General features: G+C 38.4%; 2 protein-coding genes across 23 annotated transcripts in view; one reads left to right on the forward strand and one right to left on the reverse strand.

Annotated features, from left to right (window-relative positions):
• PRLR (prolactin receptor) overlaps nucleotides 1-285 on the reverse strand; it is a 151,211-nt gene extending 150,926 nt beyond the window's left edge. For 9 of the 11 annotated variants that reach the window (XM_065045130.1, XM_065045133.1, XM_065045135.1 and 6 more), the window contains exon 1: nucleotides 146-285. The gene's annotated coding sequence lies outside the window, so the exon portion shown is untranslated. The remainder of the gene's footprint in view (nucleotides 1-145) is intronic. The other 2 variants (XM_065045132.1, XM_065045137.1) reach the window with 2 other exon arrangements.
• The window catches only part of SPEF2 (sperm flagellar 2), an 86,145-nt gene continuing 65,195 nt past the window's right edge, over nucleotides 227-21,176 (forward strand). For 4 of the 12 annotated variants that reach the window (XM_065047526.1, XM_065047533.1, XM_065047534.1 and 1 more), the window contains exons 1-9: nucleotides 229-427; nucleotides 1,238-1,340; nucleotides 7,761-8,013; nucleotides 9,675-9,845; nucleotides 11,427-11,567; nucleotides 12,597-12,676; nucleotides 13,574-13,775; nucleotides 19,584-19,772; nucleotides 20,949-21,136. In XM_065047526.1, coding sequence (XP_064903598.1) covers nucleotides 370-427; nucleotides 1,238-1,340; nucleotides 7,761-8,013; nucleotides 9,675-9,845; nucleotides 11,427-11,567; nucleotides 12,597-12,676; nucleotides 13,574-13,775; nucleotides 19,584-19,772; nucleotides 20,949-21,136 — 1,385 coding nt within the window. In that variant the 5' untranslated portion in view covers nucleotides 229-369. Of the gene's footprint in view, nucleotides 428-1,237; nucleotides 1,341-7,760; nucleotides 8,014-9,674; nucleotides 9,846-11,426; nucleotides 11,568-12,596; nucleotides 12,677-13,573; nucleotides 13,776-19,583; nucleotides 19,773-20,948; nucleotides 21,137-21,176 lie in introns of those variants that run through there. The other 8 variants (XR_010469267.1, XM_065047527.1, XM_065047535.1 and 5 more) reach the window with 5 other exon arrangements.

Raw genomic sequence — 21,176 nt, forward strand, 5'->3', positions numbered from 1 at the left:
GGACGCCCATGGCCAGAAGGGCCCCGCCGCTCCCCGGCCGCGAGCTCCCTCGCGCCCGGCCGCCCCTCCTCAGCCCACGGCAGCCCCGCGCTCGCCGCTCAAGGCCGGGCGGTTGGGGCGAACCCACGCCCCGCAGCGCGCTCACCTTCCTCCGCGCGTCCCCGCCCCGGCCAAACGCGCGGCCCCACCCCACCTGCGGCGCATGCGCAGCCTCCGCGAGGAGCCACGCGCGCTCGTGGGTCTCGGCCGCGGCGGTGGGCGGGGAGGGGGAAACACCGCCCCAACTCCACTGCGCATGCGCCAGGCGCGGTCGTCTTGGCAACGGGACGCCGTGCCGGCAGGGAGTGAGGGCAGCCACCGCCGGCTGTCATGTCGGCGATTTTGTGCGAGTGGCTTAACCAGGAGGTGAAGCTCTCCCGGAGCGTGGGTGAGTGGGGGCCCCACTGCGTGCGGAGGGGGCTGGGCCTCGGGGCAGCAGGCTGGCCTGTCAGCGCGGGGCCCAGCCGCAGGGTCGGGCCGCAGGGTCGGGCCGCAGGGTCGGGCCCCGTCCCGCCGCGGGATGGCGGGGCCTCAAGGGTCGAGCTCCCCCTCAGCTATCCAGGGGTCCTCCCGTTTCCTCGCGTCCGGGTACAAAGCCTCCTCATTATTCTTCATGCTCAAGACAGTCATTTTCCTCAAGGCGCAAGTCCTCTCAGGAGGTATGAGGAGCTCAAGCTTCATCTGCTAACAAGGACTCTAGGGGATAAAAATATTTTAATATGTTTGCAAAGTCCTACTTTACTTTGAATGTTAAGTGTCATGATGGCTTTGGAGAAGCATTTGTTCTACCAGGAGGGAGCAACTTTCCATGGATGAGAAGCACATTAGATACAGGGTTTTTGGTTAGCATTTTTTTACAGGTAATTTAGTAATTATAATTTATAAATATTGCTGTGATCTTAATAACAATTACCACAATGCTTACTTTTTAACACTGCGAATGACAATTAAATGACTACCCGAAGTTTATGTTGCAAAATAGTTACACTGAAAGCTAATTCATTTGTGACTTGAAAACTAGTTACTGCTAGATTAATCTCCTAAAATTCCTTTGAATTATGTAATAAAGTTTGGACTTAGTTTTGTTGTTGTTGTTATTATTATTATTATTATTATTATTATTATTATTATTATTATTATTATTATTATTATTATTATTATTATTATTATTTAACCAACCAACCAAACAAACCTCCAGGTTCAGGGTCATTTTCGGAAGAATTTTCTACTGGCTACCTCCTAGGAGAACTCCTATACAAGTATGGTCTTCAGGATGACTTTAATCAATTTTCACAGAGCAGGTTAGTATGTATATGTAACGTGTCTCTTACAGAAGTTAGAGAAAATACTTATTTTTCAGTTAGAATTTGCTGATGCAGGGTGAGAAAGATATCTAGCACTTATCAAGATTTGCTATACTTATCAGTCACAAGCTACCTGTATTTGATGCACAGACTAGTTTTGTTTTTCCAGAGAGATTGATTGTACTGCTTCATGAAAATTATGCATTTTGATTGTAACTAAGATAGTTACAGTAGCAGGGTAGACCAAAAGCTCAACAAGCTCAAGGACGTCTCTACGATTGTAGATACTGACCCTGTCCCTATGAGATGTGTAGATACAGGAAGCCAGAGATGTGGTGTGACCATTACATCTTCACTAAAATGAAAATGGTGGAGATTCATTGTGAGGCTCTGAGGGAAACCCAGCCAGAAGATTATATGAGAATTCATAACTTAAAAGTAAGCTGGTTTAATATCCACAGTGAAGAAGAAAAACAAACAGGAGGTTAAAAAATCTTCTGCAGATCTACGAGTCTTGGTATGTTCATGAGGCAGTTCTTGGGGTTCCTTGGCTCCATTTTGGCAAAACATAAAACTTGGTGCACATGTATCTCAAGCATGCTAGTGCGTACATGGTCTTCCTGTTTCTTCTGAACTTCTTTTTTATCTTCTTTATGCTTCTTATTTTTAACACTCTTTCTTACCCAAGTCTCACCAACTTGTAGGAGAGCAGCTTGAGCACAGCCAACAAACACACAGACAACTTGCACAGCAGTTTTTAGGCTCTCCTTCTAGGACTTCAAGATCTTTCAGGAATCTCTGGGGTCTTTGGAGAACTCCTGGTGACTCTTCAAGGAATTTTAGGGTGCCTGCTGTTGCTGGGAAAGAATATCTTCAGGAAGCTGTAACTTCTAGTAAGCTCTAGCAGCTTCTAACAAGTGCTGTCAACTCTTCCTGATAAAAGTGTGCTTTAAGCTCTTGTCTCCAGCTGACTTCCTATTAGGGAGGTGCAATTTGTGAAGACACACTTCAGCAGGTGCAAGGAGAGTTTACAAAACTCTGCCGAGACTGTGCATTCATTTTTAGCAAAGGTGATGTATGACAGGATGTGATCCCAAATACTCACAGGAGCAACTAGTCAGAATGTCGGAGGCCTCAACTCAGATAGCTTTGTAGACAAAGGAGGCAATTCTCCATGTCTCAGGCTGTAGGAAATGCCTAGAGTTTTTACTGAGCCTTGGGCAGGGGAGGGTGATTGCTTTGTCTGCAGCGATGTGTGCTCGTGGAGGATCTGTGTCACCAAGTAAAGCTGCTCCAGAAGGAGGTCAGTAGACTTTGAACATGAACCCACAGCTGTACTGAGGAGATGCAGGCAGAATCTGTGCATGTTGGGCTGGGAAAAGGAAATGACTGACAGCTTGGGACTTCTGGCAAGAAAAGGAAGGTTCCTGTTCCACCTGCTGATCCACAGCTGCATGAGATTCTTTGCCTTGGTAGCAGATGAAGGGCTGCTGCCTCCGTGCAACAAAGCATCTAAGCTGGCTAAGTCTGAACCTGACAGGAGCAACAGGAATAAAAGGTGAGTTATAGTAGTGGGACACTTTCTCCTGCAGAAGGTAGAGGCCCCTAACTGCTGACCTCACATGCTAGTTAGGGTGGTCTGCTGCTTTCTGGAGGCTCAGGTCCAAGTCTGCGGAGGCTTCTCCAGTGCTTGCAATATTACCCCTGCTGCTCTTCTACATGGGCACCAAGGATACTTCCAGAGAGACCTGGAGCATATCAAGTGTAGCTGTGTGGGTCTGGAGACAAAAGTCAAAGGCATGGGAGCTCAAGGAATATTTTCGTCAATTCTGCTAATGAAGTGGAAGATCTCAAGGAGTGAAAAGGTTCTACAGGTCAACAAGCGGTTGTGCAGCAGCTGTACAGAAGGAATGTATTTTTTGTAATTGTGGGATCTGCTGTGAAGTTGGAGGACTGATAGGAGGAGATGAGATCTACCTGACCAAGCTGGGCAAAAGCATCTTTGCCAATGGGCTGGCTAACGTGGTGAGGATAGCTTTATACTAGGAATGAGGAAATAGTGACTCTCAAATAGGCGAGGAAGTGATGGCCTAGACTGGCAAGCAAGAGGTTGAAGGTGATGTGAATAAGAGGGGCAAAACACTGCAGAAGGCTGCCCCCCACCTCGAAACTTATGTATGCAATTAATGAAGTGCTGAAAAGACAGCATTGTGGGAGAAGCACTCACACTTTTTCTGGCAAATCAACACAACTGGCTGCCTCTCTGAAGTGCCTGTCCATAGAGAACAAACAGGAGGAACTGGAGGCCTCTCTGCAGCAGGACTACAGTATCATTGGTGTTACAGAGAGGTGCTGGGATAGCTCACGCAGCTGGAGTGCTGCCGTGGCTGGACTTTTAGGCTCCTTAGGAAGGGCAGGCCAGGGAGATGAGGAGAAGGATTTGCCCTTTACTTGAGAGAGCAGAGAAAATACACGGATCTCTGCCTTAGGATGGATCATGAACCAGTTAAGATTTTATGGGTTAGGATTAGAAGAAAGACCAAACTGCGTGATACAGTGGTGACTGTTTGCCACAGACTACCTAAGGTTTTCTTGAGACAACTGGCAGAATTCTCATTTTCACAGATCGTAGTCTAAATGGGAAACATTAATCAGCTTGGTATCTGCTGGAACAGTGACACTGTCAGGTGCAAGCAATCCCAGTTACTGGAGTGCATTGATGATAACTTCCTGAGACACATGACTGAGCAGGTGAAGAGGGGAGATGTTCTACTAGCCTAGTATGTACAGATAAGGAAGGTTGAGGGCAGCATTGACTGCAGTTACCATGAGATGGAAGAGTTCACGATCTTGAGAAGAGTGAACAAGCTAAATAGCAGCATTACAACCCTACACTTCAGGAGAGCAAACTTTGGTTTGTTCAAGGGTTTGCTTAGAAGAATCCTAAGAAGAATCCTAATTAAAATGGTCCTGGAGAGAAGAAGGGTCCAGGACAGGGGACGGATATTTTATCTTTTTTTTTTTCCCCAAGGATCGCCTCCTCCAAGCTCAAGATTGGTCCATCTCAATGAATAAGGCACTACTGAGAAAACTAAAATGTTAAAAGAAAGCATACAAGATGTGGAAACATGGTCAGAAGACCCAAGCAGAACTCAGACACACTGCCTGAACGTGCAGGGATGGCTTTAGGAAAGCCAGTACCCATTAGGAATCAAAACTGGATGAGGGACATGGAAGGCAACCTGAAGGTGTTTTATAGGTATCTCCACAGCAAAAGGAAGGCTAGATAAAACATGAGCCTACTGCTGACTGGAGCACAGGACCCACTGAAAATAAAAATGCAGAAGGCTGAGAAACTGAATGCTTTCTCTGTCTTGATCTCTGTTGGTAAAACTCACACTCAGGAATACAAAGCCTCTGAGACTAGCAGGATAGTCTTCATCAAGAAAGACTTACTCTTGGTGCAGGAGGATCAGCTTAAGGAACAATTATTAAAAAATAAACTGGAAATACTCAAGTCCATGGGACCTGATGGCATTTACCCACTCATGCTGAGGGAACTGGCCCATATCATTGCAAAGCCACTCTCAAAAATCTTTAAAAGGTCATGGTGACTGTGGGAGATTCCCTAGGCCTCAAAGAATGCAACAGTCTCTCTTGACTTCAAGGAAAGCAAGAAGGAGGAACAGGGGATGTACAAGCCCTTCAGCCTCATCTCAGTCCCTGAAAACTGATGGAGCAAATAAGCATGGAAAACATGTCAAGCATATTAAGGGCAAGAAGATGATTGGAAGTTGTCAGCAGAGGGGAAATAAAGGGGAAATCATGCCTGACTAGACTCACAGCCTTCTACAATGAGGTGACTGCCTAAGTGTTTGAGAGAAGATTGGTGTATTCTGTTTATGCAGATTTTTGACACTGTTTTCTTAACATCCTCACAGACAAACTGAAGAAGTACAGACTAGTTTAAGTAAGAATGGTGTGGACTGAAACCTTACTGAACTGCCACGCTCAAGGTGTTGTAATCAGCAGTGTGAAGTGCAGCTGAGGGCCACTGCTGAGTGGTGTAGCCCAACGGCTAATTCTGAGACAAATGCTGTTTAACATCTTGATTAATGATCTGCCTCATGAGACATTCTGCACCCCTCAGCAAGTCTGCAGACAGTACAAAACTGGAAGTAATGTTTGATACACAGATGGTTGTGCTGCCATTCAGAGGGACCTTGATGGGCTGAAGAAAAAGGCTGACAGGAATCTCATGAAGTTTAGCAAAGGGAAATGCAAAGTTCTTCGTCTTGGGAGGAAAACCCCTTACCTGACTACCAGCTGGAGGCCAATTGTCTTTAAAGCATCTTTGCAGAGAGAAGCTTGGAGAAATTGGAGGAGAAAAGTTGACCATGAGCCAACAATATGCCCTTGCAACAAAGAAGGCCAGTAGCATCTTGGACTATATTAAGAAGATATGGCCCCACAGCACCCCCATATCTGGGGTGCTGTGTCCATGTCAGGACTCCCCACTGCAAGAAAGGCATGGAAATGTTGGAGCAAGTCCAGAGAAAGGCCCTGATGAATATTAGTGTCTTGGAATATCTAGTACATGAGAGGGAGGAGGACTATGTGTGATATTCTTTACCATGGTACTCCATGACTTCATAATCTGATGTTTTCACCTTTCTTCATTATTTCCTTTTCTAATTATTAGTGACATCGGTCTTTTGACAACTATTGAGAATTGAGGTTTTCTTAACTCCAAGATTTTTCTCCTGCACATTAAAAGCAATTATTACTGTGTATTAGTCTGTATTGTATTGTTCTGGAATCCTTCATGAAGCTGTGCCTGCCTAATCTTATCTAATACTTATAAATGAATGCTCTTGAAATTTGCAGTGTGCTGTTAAGGAAAACACTATTAATCATAGATCGTTTAGTTAGCCGATGCCACTTTAATGTATTTTAACACAGCCCAAGGCAAAACAGTACCTATTGGGGTGATGGTGGGAGAAACGTAGATTCCTCTTTTAGGATGGATAACTCTAATCCAGGAGGCACTAACAGAAAAGAACGTGGGGCCATTGTGGCTAACTAGTCAAGGCCTACTTAGCTATATTAGCTGCTTATGTTACACAGTTCTTGGACATGTAAGCAAGGTAATAACTGATAAAGTGATACTATTTTAAAAGGAATACTACTGGAAAACTTATTGTAGTTTGGCTGTCCATATTTGAAAAATGATATGTTGAAGTTTTCCCTGAATTCTTACAATGATCTTGAAATAAGATTTACAACATTTTTGGATTATGAGTCGGCTTTAAAAAATTCAATCTGATTTTAATACAGAATAAAATATTAAGAGGTGATATATCAACACTGTTTCTCAATGAATGTGAGGTGATTTCTGACAATAGGGCTTACCTTGATCTTGAATCAATGGCAGAAAAACGTTCAATAATTGCAAGCTGCAGTTATATAATTGTGTAATAGGTAAGGCAGGGGGTATTATGGTGCAAATAATGAGCTCCTGGACTGTTTCATCTTGGAATAAAGTAAATACTGTGGTGCCAGAAGGTCTTAAGGCAAAACTGGGCATTTTTGTAGAATTGTGCTGTAGCTTGGCTGATCTTGAAAGCTTATTGGTTCATGTGGAGGAACCGTTGTGAGCTCAAGTGACAGAGCAGTACAGAAAGCATGATGTTCTGAGACCGCCTGAAGTTATGGATTTGTTGGTTGAAATTTGATGTGCTAATTGTGATACATTGACAATTTATTGTTATTGGATTTTGGCTTGTAAATCTGCTGATCTTGAGTCCTTCCACAGGAGAATCTGCATACCAGAGAGACATTAAACTGCAATCCGTTATCTCAGTTTTGAATGTAAACTTTACTTATTAAGACCGTAGCCTTTGTTTTCAACACTACCCCAAGTTGTGTGTCTATTTTTATTGGCAAATAAATATGACAAGGTGTTTTGAGGGTTAATAGACTATATAGATTACTTTCTAAATATAATTTCCTGTATTTTTCTGGTTAGAGCTCAAGTGGATTGATGTAGTTAATACAGAAACTTCATTCTAATTCTTTATACTTTCTGTGGATGGTATACAATTAGCTGTAATTGGGAGTAACCTTCTGCTGTCAGATATACTTTGTGTGTGTATGTATTAGGATTTATATATGCCAATGTCATCTCTACTTTTTCCAACAGTTATGCCTAGTAGACCAACCCAGTTACATGTACTGTGGTATAAAAGTAAGCCAAAGTGTGTATCACATTACTTTAAGGAGGTCCTCCCTCTTTGTATTTTCCCTCTCCTATATTGGTATGAGATAAATGTCATGAACATGCTCAATGTAGCAAGTAGGAATTGAAAATAAGTTTATGTCCTGATGTTTTGTCGTTGTTTTTTTTTAATCATATAGGGTTGCAAATGCAAAACTTAACAATTTTACTCGCCTGGAGCCCACGCTTCGCCTCCTTGGTGTACAGTTTAATGAGAATGTTGCCCAAGACATAATGACAGGACGGCATGGGGCTGCCACAAAGCTTTTATATGAATTGTACATTGCTTTAGGAAAAAAGCAAAAGGCAAAACTCACTGGAGTAGCCATAGAAGCAATGAGACCTGCAGCAACTACAAAGCTTAAGTCTATTGAAAGTGTTTTGTATCGAGAGGTAAATAACTACACCTGTTTTGTAAAAATATATAGGAAAAAGGGTAGCTTACTTACGTGTGCATCTCAAGCATGTTGCATGCTCCCCGTTCCCACTTTTTAAGTCTCTTGTTAAAAAAACAATAGTTTTATGGAAAATAAGTGGCCCTGTGCTTTGTCTTGTACATAGACAATGGAATTACATTGTTTTTCTGTGACTCATGAGGATAATGATCATCTCTGGTTAGTGTTCCTTTGTTTTGGCTCCTTCTATGTTACCTCCTCTCTTTTGAATCTTTTTCATAGGCTTAAAATACGTACAGAAACAAGGCTAGTAGTTGTTCAGGAGCTGCCATGTTACTCATTGGAGTAGTACAGAATGCAGACTGCATTGCAGTCTAGGTAACAACTTCGACTAATTTCTTCTCCAGGAAAGTTATTTATAAATGTGTTGAGCTTCGTGCCACAGTGGTTTGATCCCTTCTGTTGCATGTCTCTCCATATATTTATACAACATTTCAGACTCCAATAACCATATGCTAAATGATATGAAGAGGGAAAAACAAAGGGGAAGGAAGAGTATCTAAAAGGAAGTCAGTGTCAATGTAGTAGATTCTGTTAAGGATGTTCTTGTCTTCAACAGTAATGTTCAATGTGCAGATTGCAATTTATTATCAGGATGAGCAATCTTAAAGAAGCTACATAGCATGAATCAAATTCAGCTAGGTGAAATTTCACTTTTTCTGGCATAATTCCTGAAAAATAGTCTTCAGGCAGAAATTTTATTAACAAGTGCAAGTTAAAAAAGGACAGTTGGAAAATCACTAACATATGGATAGCATAAAGAAGATAAAGCAACTGAAAGTACCTCCTGTCAATAGATTCAAAATGACACCTGAATCATAGAATAGTTGAAGTGGAAGGAGCCTCTAGAGGTCACTTAATCCATCCCTCTGCTCTAAGCAAAGTCAGCTAGAGCAAGTTGCTAGGACCTTGTTCAGCTGGGTTTTGAATATCTCCAAAGATGAAGACTTCACAGCCTGTGTGGGCAAATTATCATCCTCTAAATAATATTCTTTTTTGTTATGTTTGAATTGAATTTCCTGTATTTCAATTTGAATAGAATATTTCAGTTGGCGTGGGCTACATTGATCACCTAGTCAGACAGCCTGACCACTTCAGGGCTGACCAGAAGTTACAGCAGGTTGTTAAGGGCCTTTTCCAAATGCCCCTTAAGCACTGACAGGCTTGGGGCATCAACCACCTCTCCAGGAAGCCTGTTCCGGTGTTTGACCACCCCCTTGGTAAAGAAATGCTGTCTCATGTCCAATCTGAACCTCCCTTATCTAGCTTTGAATGTTTCCCACGTGTCCTGTCACTGAGTCCCAGGGAGAAGAGCTCAGCACCTCCCTCTCCACTTGCCCTCCTCAGCAAGCTGCAGAGAGCAACAGAGTCACCCCTCAGCCTCCTTTCTTTCCAACCTAGACAAAGATTTTCAAGTTCAATCTATGTTCTTTTCAAAGGACCTAGTCCTGTTTTCCTGGAAAATGATCCACCATATTTAGGTGTTGTTGTGTACACATTAACACAGGAAAATGCAGTTTGAAATGATTATTGCAAAGTTATCATATTTAAATATGTTTCTTAGTGTTTCTGACTTCATTATTTGGCATTTAATTCTAGCGTTTGAAAAATTTAGTGCCACGTCAGACTGATTTGCAACTACAGCAGATTTCAGATCATTTTGAAATAAAATCTAAGCCAGTAGCAGATGAAATAGCTCGTATACATATTGCAGAACAACAGAAATTTCAGAAGATCCAAGAGGAACAAATAGCCCAAGACACAGAAAAGGTGACTACTTACTATTTATAGATTTCTGAAAAAATATTTTCTTAAGGTCTTGTACATAATCATTTAGTTAAAGCTCCTGTGAATGCTTGTTAATTCTATGCTATGCACTCAAGTTTATACAAAATCAAAGAAAAGGAGTATGCATGGCAGACAGTAATATGGAAAGCCAGTGTACTGTTATAAGACCCTTAAGAATATTAATATTTAAAAATCATTTAATATTAAAGTAAGAGTATTTGCATATTGTCATGTGTGGAAAATATTTATCGATTTGAAGACAAAGTGTAAGTTTCACAACTTTATGTATTCAAGGTGTCCTTGTAAAAGAGGTTTGTGACAGTCTTCATTTGTGAAGAAAAGATGAAGCATTGTTCAAAAGCAGGAAAAAGACAGAGGGAAGGGGACCTATAGTGAGTGTGGCTTCAGAACATTTTGTAGCCCTGTGTAGCTGTTCTGATGTAACAAAGAAGAGAAACTGATTTCTTCAGATGTGGGAACACTTACCCAAAGTACAGTCTGTAGTCTATATAGAGGAACTGTCCACCTATCCAAGGGGTGTTGAACCACAATGAAAATGAAGTAGTCTAGTTTGAGATGCATTTTGTATGTTTTATCAAGGGAAGAGAGTCTTGCTGTGGTTATTTAGCTATTCTATTGCCACTGCATGAATAAGAATAAAAAAGGATCCCTTCACCTATCTAGAAAAGAAAATAAAAGCAGTATGCAAAATATTTTCAAAATAAATTAAAAGAAAAATTTTAACATCTTATTTGATATATTACATATTTATTTTTAACTTTCTTTGACTCTTTGTAAAAAAAAATGTTTTTTTTTTTTTGTAAAAAAAAATGATTTTTTCCATGCAATTCCACCTTTAATTGCATGCATCTGTCGTACACTTTAACTAGTGTAATTTAAATGACTTACTTCTTGATCATCTCAGACTCATCATTCAGCAGTCATATTACCTAATGGTATTCTTAGTTTGTGTACCAGGAGTTTGGTATTCTCAGTTTCTGTGCCGAATCCCAACCTGAAAATACAAGCCCTTAAATGCCTATTAGGCACTGAACATAAACTGGTTTTCATTTTGGATGTGCTTCTATTGCATCATGCTATTTGTTAATGCAGACGTGGCATATATAGATATATCATTTTCTGATAATTGTACATAAAAAATATATCTTCATCCTCAAATGTTGAGAACATATACTAGCATAGTACTAAGCTGTCAAATTATTCAGAATGTAGAATGATACTTTAATCTTAAACACATTTTAAAACATCTATTTCTTGATATAAAATGGTAATTCATGAGCACAGTGTCTGAGAATATTCTTAAGATAACATTTGACTGTGGATAGAAGATAATTTTTTGCTTTCATGGTATTTTAGCGATCCACTTTAAAAACAGATAAGTCATGTGCTCAAGCATGGATCCTGATGTGATTTTCTTCCTAGAAGGTTTTTTCGTTATGACTCAACTACGTTTACTTCATAGATACATAGGTAGTATATTAGAGCTATATGATGTATTTTGTTTCAACTCAAGTATCTGAACACATGATGTTGAATATTCAGCATAACATAGGAAGAAGGAGACAAAATGAAATAATGGCTAAGATTCAAGCAGCCGTTATACAGGTTCCAAAGCCACCACCAAAGTGCATTGTAAAAGCTATTGAAGCCAAAGCATTCTTAAAGAAGAAAAGAGAAGCAGAGGTAATTATCACTCATTTTCTTTTAACGTTAAAATCTATGAACTTGTAAAACATATGATATTCTAGGAGCACTTACACTACAAATACTGTACTTGTAACTTCAAAAGTGGCTGATGATATGACATAGTAGACTCAACCAGTGAAAGTTGGGTTAAATATGGATATTATTACGATTCTGCATTTCTTACTTAGCAAAAATTTGTTTTGATGTGAAAGTTCTTATTGAATAAATACCATAGATAGGTACAAATTTAATTGCTGTCAGTATTTTAACTTTTAGTCTACTGAGTAGAATATGCAAAATAAAAGCACTCCTGTTTCCTTCTCATTTGTGCATGTTGAAGTCTTGCACCATAATGTATGAACTCTTCTATAATACACTATAAAAATCTTTGCTCTATCAAAAGTGTTAGTAACAGTTAAAATTGACAACAGTCTCAGATCAAATCTAGAGATGATGACAATGCAGCAATTGAAAAACCAGTCTGTATTTTCTAGTCCTGAAGAGTACTTGGATTGTAATCTGGCAGTTGTGGATCATATTGTCATCAAGAGTCCAAATATTACCAGTTTTTTCAACTGCACAACCATGGCAGATACATTTAAATGTAGAGTGATGTAGAATGTAGGAACATAGTGGCTTGAGTAACTACCAGGAGTAAATTCAAGCTGCTAAATCTAAAGCAGATCATTGCCCAGAATATCTTGTTTCAAATTCTTGAATGGTGAGGTGCAAGAGTCCTATGTAAAATCAGAATTATTCTGTAAAATGAACAGCTGCAGAAACTCATGATTTTCTATCTGGTGGAAAATCAGCTGAGAAAAGGAGGGAGGGAAGGAAACAAAAGGTAAATGAAGGAAATAGTTTTGCCTTTTTTTTCTTGATCTAGCTAATTCTTAATACATTTTTCAGTGTAAACATTTCTGTTATACTTATGGCATAAATATAATTCCCTAATACTCTGATGAACCTTCGTTATGATGCTTTGTGAAAAGAAAAGAAACATTACATTTTATGTTATTCCTTCAGGACACTTACAAGGAGATTAAAAAATTTGAGAATTCTATGGCAGGAAATGCCTTTGCGGTACACAACCAAGTCACTGACAGGTAATATTTGGATATTAGATTGTGAAGCCTAGACAGGATCCTACCTCAAGTGTCTACTATCTATGTAGATAGCTACTTGAAGAAAATATAATTGCTTGTTTAGCTTAAACTGTGATTTTCCTTTGAGTGATTGTCCCTCTAGCACTGCAAATATTCCAACATGAGCACTGTTACAGTGTTTTTACCTTACCTATAGTTGTAGTAGGGGTGGCTCAAGCTTCTTTCTCTCCTTTTTGCCATATATGCAGCAAAAAGGGCACAGTGTGCATCTCTCCTCTGTTCATTTCAGTCATGGAGTCTTTACAGACAGAATGGTTGTGGATGTGCATACACAATAACACATCTCAATGAAAATAAAGAGAAGTAGCCTTTTTCCTTAGAGCTATGTTATCTGTAGGTTGATTTATTTCTGAATAATTTTAAGTAATAGCCATTCTGTCCCTTCTAGTGATATATGTACCATATTCAGAAGAGGTGGTAATCACACATCACTGGTAATCTCTGTGGATACTTCTGTGTGTAAATAACCTGTGATGAATAACTCTGCAAAAGTGCACTAGAGTGTATGGCTATATTGAAGAATAACCCATCTTTCTTTGATATTCTGTGGGCCATCTTAATTTCCTGTTTCTGCAGAATTTGGCTTCATATTAGCAAATGAACTAATGGACAGCTGGCTCAAGTCAGTACTGGACCTCTCCTCTAGGCTTAGTGGTGATTGTGAGGCACAAGGGCATCAAGAAGTAGCCACAATGCCTATGAAGAGTGCTGATTAAAATAATTCTCTTGTGCATTTGTTAGTCTTGCACATAATTGTATAGCAATCTCTATGAAAACACCTGTAAGAACTATAATTTCTATAAAGTCAGCGATCTTCTGCTTAATCTTTTCAATCAGTGATATACAAGAATTATTGCAAGCAACAACCCTTGAAAGTACAGCACAGACAGCAACTGAGCTGTTAAATATTTATTCAGATGATGAATATATACGAAAAATTCAAAAACGTTTGGAGGAAGATACTTTTGCTAGAGAACAACGAGAAAAGAGACGACGAAGAATGCTAATGGAGCAGTTAATAGCACATGAAGCACAAGAGGTGAGAAAATGTATGCTGAAATATATAATCCATGCACAATTAGTAATTTAAAAATTTGCTTACAAATGTAAAAGAACAGTATTTATGGAGGGTTAAATAAAATTTGGGAGTTATATACACTTATTTCTAAAAATAACTTTTATACCAACTGTTGTCTTTCCTTGATAAAAATGAAAGGCTGTCCATTCTTTTTTGCCACTTGTGTCTCATACTTCATTTAAATCATAAAAGATCAGTTGAAGGCAGCAGAGCTAAGATTATTAAAAAGCAGTTCAAGACTTGCCTTCTATTTTCTACAACCACTACACCCCACCCAAGTTGAAGTTTAAACTATCAAAATGTGTTCTAGTTTTGAAGAAGGTACTAATTAAGAAGGAACGAACATGGCATTCCTCATTTGAAATCTGTATTTACAAATATGTAATCTGAAGTTTTATATCTGGACTGGATTAATTCTGAAATGGTTGTGCTGTGTGATGCAAAGAAGCATAAGACTTATTTTGCAAATCAGAGCTTTGATTTTTGATATGTAATGGCAGATGTGTCTTGGGAGGATGTCTATGTTGTGTCCAAGAAGAGACGTTGCAGGTTATTCCATTTGAATCCTGTCCTGTAAAGCATCTTTTTAGTAATAATTGTGTCAAACAGAACCTTGTAGCTTACTGGGTTTCTGTGATTTCTAGTTATCTTTTCATTTAGTATTGCACTATGAGCCATCACCTTAGATCAGGTGTTGAATCCCAGCATATCTGAGCCTGTCTCCACTGCTGTTGTGTAAGAATAGCACTTAAGATGTGTGGCACCTCTGAAAAGGAAAATTATGAAATTATCTATATACATACACATGTATAATTTTATGCATTGGCATGTAATGTCTGGAGATGTCTTTGAAGTTGTTAAAGAAAAATTAAGTTTGTCAGGGTAGGGATCTAGAAATCAGACTTCTCAATATCTACCCCAGACATACATTCTATGAAAAACTAAGAATATCTGTAGTGTCTTAGACCAACAGTCCATGTATCCATGTAAACTGTCTCTGAGCTCTCACTCAAAGAGATTCTGTGTAAAGTTCTTGTTGATATGCATAGGCCATGAAGAAGTTTTGCAACCCAGTTGTCTGAAATCACTGTAATACAAAAACATGTTCATAACCTGCTATCAGCTGGTGTAACCCCAGCAGCCTGGACTAGTGCTTCCAATAGCCATAGCTACTAGCTGATGGCCATGTGGCCAGCAGCAATCACTGGGGCATTTGGTGGATATGTCAGCTCTAAGCCATCCAATGCCGTCAAGGAGATCAAGCAGCCAGTCGACCTGCAGTTGTAGTAGAAGACTTGCCAGTTTGAAGATGTTGCAATGTACTGCCAATCAGACTGGCTCCAATCAGACACCAAAGCAAGGCAAAAGTTACAGTAGTTTTCCTAACTTCCCAGGAAGAAAAATCGGCATTGATATAGCAAGAAGAGAAGTCACATACTGTGGCAATTAGAAGGAAAGACAAGTAAGCAGTTGACTGGAACAGTAGTCTGACTAAATCAAGGAATCTATTTAGTGCTAATTTGGTTCTAACTTAGCAGAGGAGGAGGTGATCAGTTGGAATTCTGTGAGATTTTGGAAATTAAATGTTGCTTGGCTTAGAGAAGTTTTAAGCAAATTGAGGTTAAAACATATATATATATATATACACACACACATAATATAAAGTAGTTGAAAATTGCTTTCTCCCTCCTTTATTGAACCAAAAATTATTTTTTGGCTGAAATTGTAGCTTTCTTATGGACGTTAGGGTCATATTTTCACCTATGCTGCATAAACTTGAACACACAGCATGGGATCATTCAGAGTTAAATGAACTTAATCTCTTCAGAGTGCTTTATTGTGTTCCATGTCCATATATATAAACCTCTGTTAAAATAATCTTGTTCCAGTTTTTCAGTTTTGGCACATTACAAGTGGAACACACGGTGATACCAGTCAGATTTTCATAGACAGGAGTTCAAAGTGTTTGACGGTAACATGACTTCATCCCAATTAAATCTTTATCTCCACCATTTCAACAACTTTTTTCTTTTCTAAGTACTTGTTATTTTTAAATGCTATATTCAGATTTTATCTCTCTGAATTTATAAAGTTAGCAGGGAGAAGTTACAGTCAGCAATAAATTTAGAAGATGAAAATGGGAGGGGAAATGAATTTTTACCACGAAATAGGTTTAGGTCATAAAACTTATGACTACACAAAAGAACAGAATTGTTTCATTTGTATTTAAATTAAATAAGGAAATAGAAAAATTAAAATGTGATATCGTAATTATGTATGAATAAATGAAACATAAGCACATTAATGCTTGGCCACTGGATGCCACTGTTGTCTCAAGTAGGTAAACTGATTAAAAGTATATATGTATTATGCTTTCTCAGTAGTAATTTTTCAAATTATTACTAAAATGTCCCATTTATAATATCTATAATTTCTTCAGATATTTCACAGTCTTCTATGAAAAAAGTGATATAAAATATTAGCTTAAAAAATTATACTATCATTTTTATTTTGTCTTCTAGTATCACCAGATGTTTCAAACTTTTTCAGCATTAGGTTTTAGTACTTTGTCCATGCCTGTTTGTGTGAAAGACAGTTAACAATTTAACAGTTAGCTATCCAACAAGCACACAATTTGAAATGATGCTTGGTATTCTGAATCCTATTGTATCCATTATGTAGTGGGTTGCCTTTTCAGATATTCTTGTTCCTCAAAAATATTCTGCTATCTCTTTCTAGGCCTACTCAGCATATCCAAATATTTGATTATCTGAAGTATCAAAGTTCTCTACCCTTCAGCTAACAAAGGAAAGGGTTGCTTTTGGGTGCTCTGAAGTATTTTAAAGGAGTGTCTTCGTATTCCCTTTATAAAGAGTGCTTTCACCTAGATGAGGTGCTTTCATTTCTCACTGGGCCAACTGTTTGCACCGTATGCTTGATGGTTTGAGTATGACAAATGATTACTCTTTTAATGTTGTTCCTTCAGTCCTCTGTGAACTGGGATTTAAAGAGCCATTTTCCTCCAGTGGAGTACTTTTTGCTGTACTAATCCGTAGTTGGGGATAAGCAGTTACAACTAAAGATAACAGTGGATATTTACTTGTAATAGGAGGCAAAGAAAGTGCTTCTAACAGTCGTTGAAATCTTAATGAAATACTGAGTCCAAAGAAGAAGTGAATACAACTGAGGCAGTAAAGGTCATCATGTCTCCTCTTACTGCTGTTAAGGAAGTTTCTTTTCCTCATGTTTTGTGTAGCAGAGACTCAGACGTGGATTCCAGAAATTCTTCATAAATAAATAATTTGTTTGCAAGGTTCAGTCTTGAGCAGTTTGAGCTGGGTGCCTCCTGAAGAGGAATTTCCAGACGGAACAAACGTGGACAATTATACCCCACAATTGAAGACCCCACCTCACATGCATCACTCTGGGCCAACTGCAAAATTAGAGTCTGGGCTCTCCCCATTTTTTGTTGCATATCTTCATTTTCATCAGGCAGGCCATGAAACTCCTGACCTTCAGTTGCTATTTTGCACCTGCTCCTATAGAAAAATAAGTTCTTGTCAAAACCAAAACATTGTTCTGTTTAGTCTTCTTTTAGATCCCTTTCTGTTCCTTTACTTATCTTCAGGGATGCAACTCCCCTTAACTTCTAGCTTGAAGACTCTGAGGCCTTTTTTTCTTAATGAGGCAAAAAGTTCAGAAGTTCCCAGCTTGCAGGAGTTATGCTAAGCAAACTTACTTATGCTAAGCAAATTCCATATAATCAGTTCCTAAACAAGTTCTACAAGAAGCAGTATACCAAATAAGGCAGTCTATTCCCTAAAAATTGCCTTGATTTCATGAATGTGAAAGACCAGTGGACAGATGAACTCTTCGGTAGATAGTGCTATTGGAGAATTTTGTCCCCTGAAGTGCATCAAATGACATATAGCATTAATATTAATAGAATATGCATATCAAAATGTTACTATTGCAGTTTTCTATTTCATTTGCATGCATGATGGTAATTCTGTGCATAGAAAAATAGTGTGCAGACAGTGCACTAAAAATAGAGTACAAAAATATATTCAAAATCAGATTGTCATTTTGTGGTAAGCTTTGTAAGGAGACAATATTATGTGCAGGTGAAGTACTGTGGGATTAAAACCTGAAATGATTGCGTCTTTGCCATTAGAACTATCATGCAGTGTCATGAGATTCAGTGCTAGGAAAGGGGAGTTCAAAGCTCACATTTTTGAAATAAGTAAAATGTTGAGGGATTTTTGTATCAGGTTAGAACTTTCTAATTATCAGTATTTCATTGGAATGTATTTTATTCTTAGCTGTTACAAAGGCAAAGGAACTTAAAACTGTGGAAAGAAGTGTGTTTGGGTTGGTATTTTTTTTTTAATATTTGCTTCTCCTTAGCATCAACATTAAAGATATAAATTTATTAGAAAGGTATTGTTCTTACTATTGCAATTAAAATAGCCAAGTTTTATAGTTTTGCGTTGGAAGTCTATTACATATGTCTTGGTTGCAATGTGTAGCACAGATCCAGACCTCTTTGTAGAGTTCTTTCTTTTATAACAGTATGATAATATGTAACAAAGTTTGATTTTTCATTTATAGTTGAATTTATGTAATGTGTTCTGCCCTATCTCAGGCACAGATATCTGACAGAAAATAAACCAGATTAAAAGAAAATAGAAGTGATACTTGATTTTGGTTTGTTTTTCGTACTACTACTAGCTAGCTTTATCTGTTCCTCTTTTCTTAGGAAAATTAATATGAGCTCTTCAGATCAATTCCCAATTTAAGTCCTCAAATTTGAACTTATATTTCATAACAGTTTTGCTGCATCTGAAACAAATGTCCAGCGAATCAGAAATTTCCATTAAGATTCTTCTGTAGAAGTGGTATCTGGGAATGGGGCTTGAAAGGCAAGCTGATGCTTTTGCTTAGAACTCAGAAGTAATTCTAGGCTGTGAAAGTAGCGATGCAAAACTTCAGGTTGGGTTAAGCATTAGTTTAGATAACAAGAACAGTATAGAGAAGTGTATCAGTGAGAAGATACTATAAAGTTTTGTCAAGTACTTTGATAAGTAATAGTCTACCATCTTCAAAGTGTCTCTGCACACCGACCATGCTTCAAGCAATAGTTCAAAATTATTGTCTGGTACTACTGAATAGGGGATTCTATTAATGTCACAGTGAGAACAGTAAAACTGTTACCCGGAAGTCTTATATTTTCCTCCATTCTGAATGCTTCCCCATATTCCCAGTCTCCTCAGTGGAGGAGACTCAAATCCCAAGAAAGAAGGAAAAAGTTCGAACCTGTAGAAGAAGAGACAAATCATGGGTCCAGCAGTGTATGGCTGAGAATGAGTACTGGTGGAGAGCCGGGATAAATAAGGGAAATTATGACCAGTTAATGATTTGAAGAAAGGATATATTGTTACATTCGGAAGCAACTATTTCAAATATGCTGCAGTTTCTTTGCACACTGGAAATACTGAAGTTAAAATTCAGTTAATTTGAAGTAAAATGTATTTTTACTGAATATCTCAGTTAAGACATATTTAGAACTCACTTCCATAGTTCTATGTTTCTTGTATAGTTTACAAAAATGGTACTCATAAATAGATAGGTATATTGTTCTGGGTTTATCAGAAGAGAAGGTAAATGCTGTTATATGACTCCCTTCATATTTCTCATATGAGACACTGATGAGTTGTCTATGAAATAGTTTATAAGCTGTGCTTACGACAAATATTTGTTATCTTTTAGAAGGCTTATCGGGAAGAGCAACTTATTCACAGACTAATGAGACAATCTCAGCAGGAGCGGAGGATTGCTGTTCAACTCATGCATGTTCGACATGAAAAAGAGGTGTTAAGACAGAATAGAATTTTCAGGGAAAAACAATATGAAGAAAGAAGAGAGAAAGAGTTCCAAGAAGCTCTTGATAGAGAAGCGGTAAAAGATTACTTACTCCCTGAATTGCTGTAGGACTGTTACAGTACCTTCCTGTTATAAAATGGAATTTGTATTGTCAACTGTTAGAATTTAGGACTTTTCCAGGAACAGAGTGATTTCACGATGAGTATATTGCTTTTATCTAGGTTCAAAGTTACAACTAAGTTCATAAGGTATAAAACTGAGCAACTTAAAGTCTAATTTTGATCTTTTCTGTCAAACTAATTTTATCTTTGTGGGGAAACACTCTGTATGTGGAGGTTAAAAGGCACAGTCTTACAGAGACAAAATGACAAAAGACAATGACATAAAATCTTGTTTCAAGAGTCGTGTTTTTCACTTCCTTTAGATGTAATCTGTTAACATCCTTTTTTTCAGAACTGCTGGAGAAGGTTCACTCATGAGTGCTAGTTTCTACCTGGGAGCTTGAATCTGATTAATAAATTAAAAGAATTCATAATCCTATGGCAAACTGCCAAGTGCTCTGCCTGTAGTAGGCTATAATGTGAAGATAGCAATCTTAATTTGCTCCTTCCAAAACCAATTAGCAGCTCCGAATCTTCCAACACAGCTGGAGTCCTATGTAGTCAGCAGCTATAGCTATTAATTACAGCATCGTTTTCTGTATGCTTTTGGCCAAAATCAACACTCCTCACAGGAACTAATGATAGGTTTTTTGCCATAACCAGAGATCTTTCTCAAAGTCCAAACAGCAAGAATATTATCAAATTGTTTGCAGATCAGAATAGTTGAAATGTTTGTCACATATTCTGAAAAAGCATTCCTTTGTGGGCTTTGGTGAAACAAAGCCTTTGCCAACACATCTGAGTAGTTGTTCCTCAGGAAGACTAGACAGTATCATTTCATGTTTTCCTGCCTCCCCAAGTGCTGAGTGTGCTCTTAATCTGTTTTGCATGGAAGAAGTAATATGTTTCTCCTTTACTTAATTACATTTTAGCAGTTAGAAAACAAACAAACTGGAACTCATAGAACAAATAGAATTTTTAGATTTCTGTACATGTTAATCCACTTGCTAGCTATTCAACTCTGGTGAGAATCTAGCTGTTTTCATTACTTGATTTAAACAAGCAAGTTCATTTTTGTTTCCAGGGCTATGCACTTCTGCACTCTCAATTTGTTTGCAATATAAAATTTACTCTTTAAAAAAAATTCTAGGCTCTGGCAAAGCAAGAAAAAATTGATTATGAAGAACAAACCATCAAAGAAAGAGAACGTCATGAGAAAATTGCCGTTGAAAGAGCTCAGGCTCGTTATAAAAAGCATTATGCTATATGTTGGGAAGTGATTGACCAAATAATTGATTTGTCAACAAAAGTAGGAGAATATCGTCTGCTGACTAACAAGTGAGTACGGTAGTTGTCAGGCAAAACTAGTATCTGTTCG

Source organism: Columba livia, chromosome Z (assembly GCF_036013475.1).
Source record: "Columba livia isolate bColLiv1 breed racing homer chromosome Z, bColLiv1.pat.W.v2, whole genome shotgun sequence".
Classification (NCBI taxonomy): Eukaryota; Metazoa; Chordata; class Aves; order Columbiformes; family Columbidae; genus Columba; species Columba livia.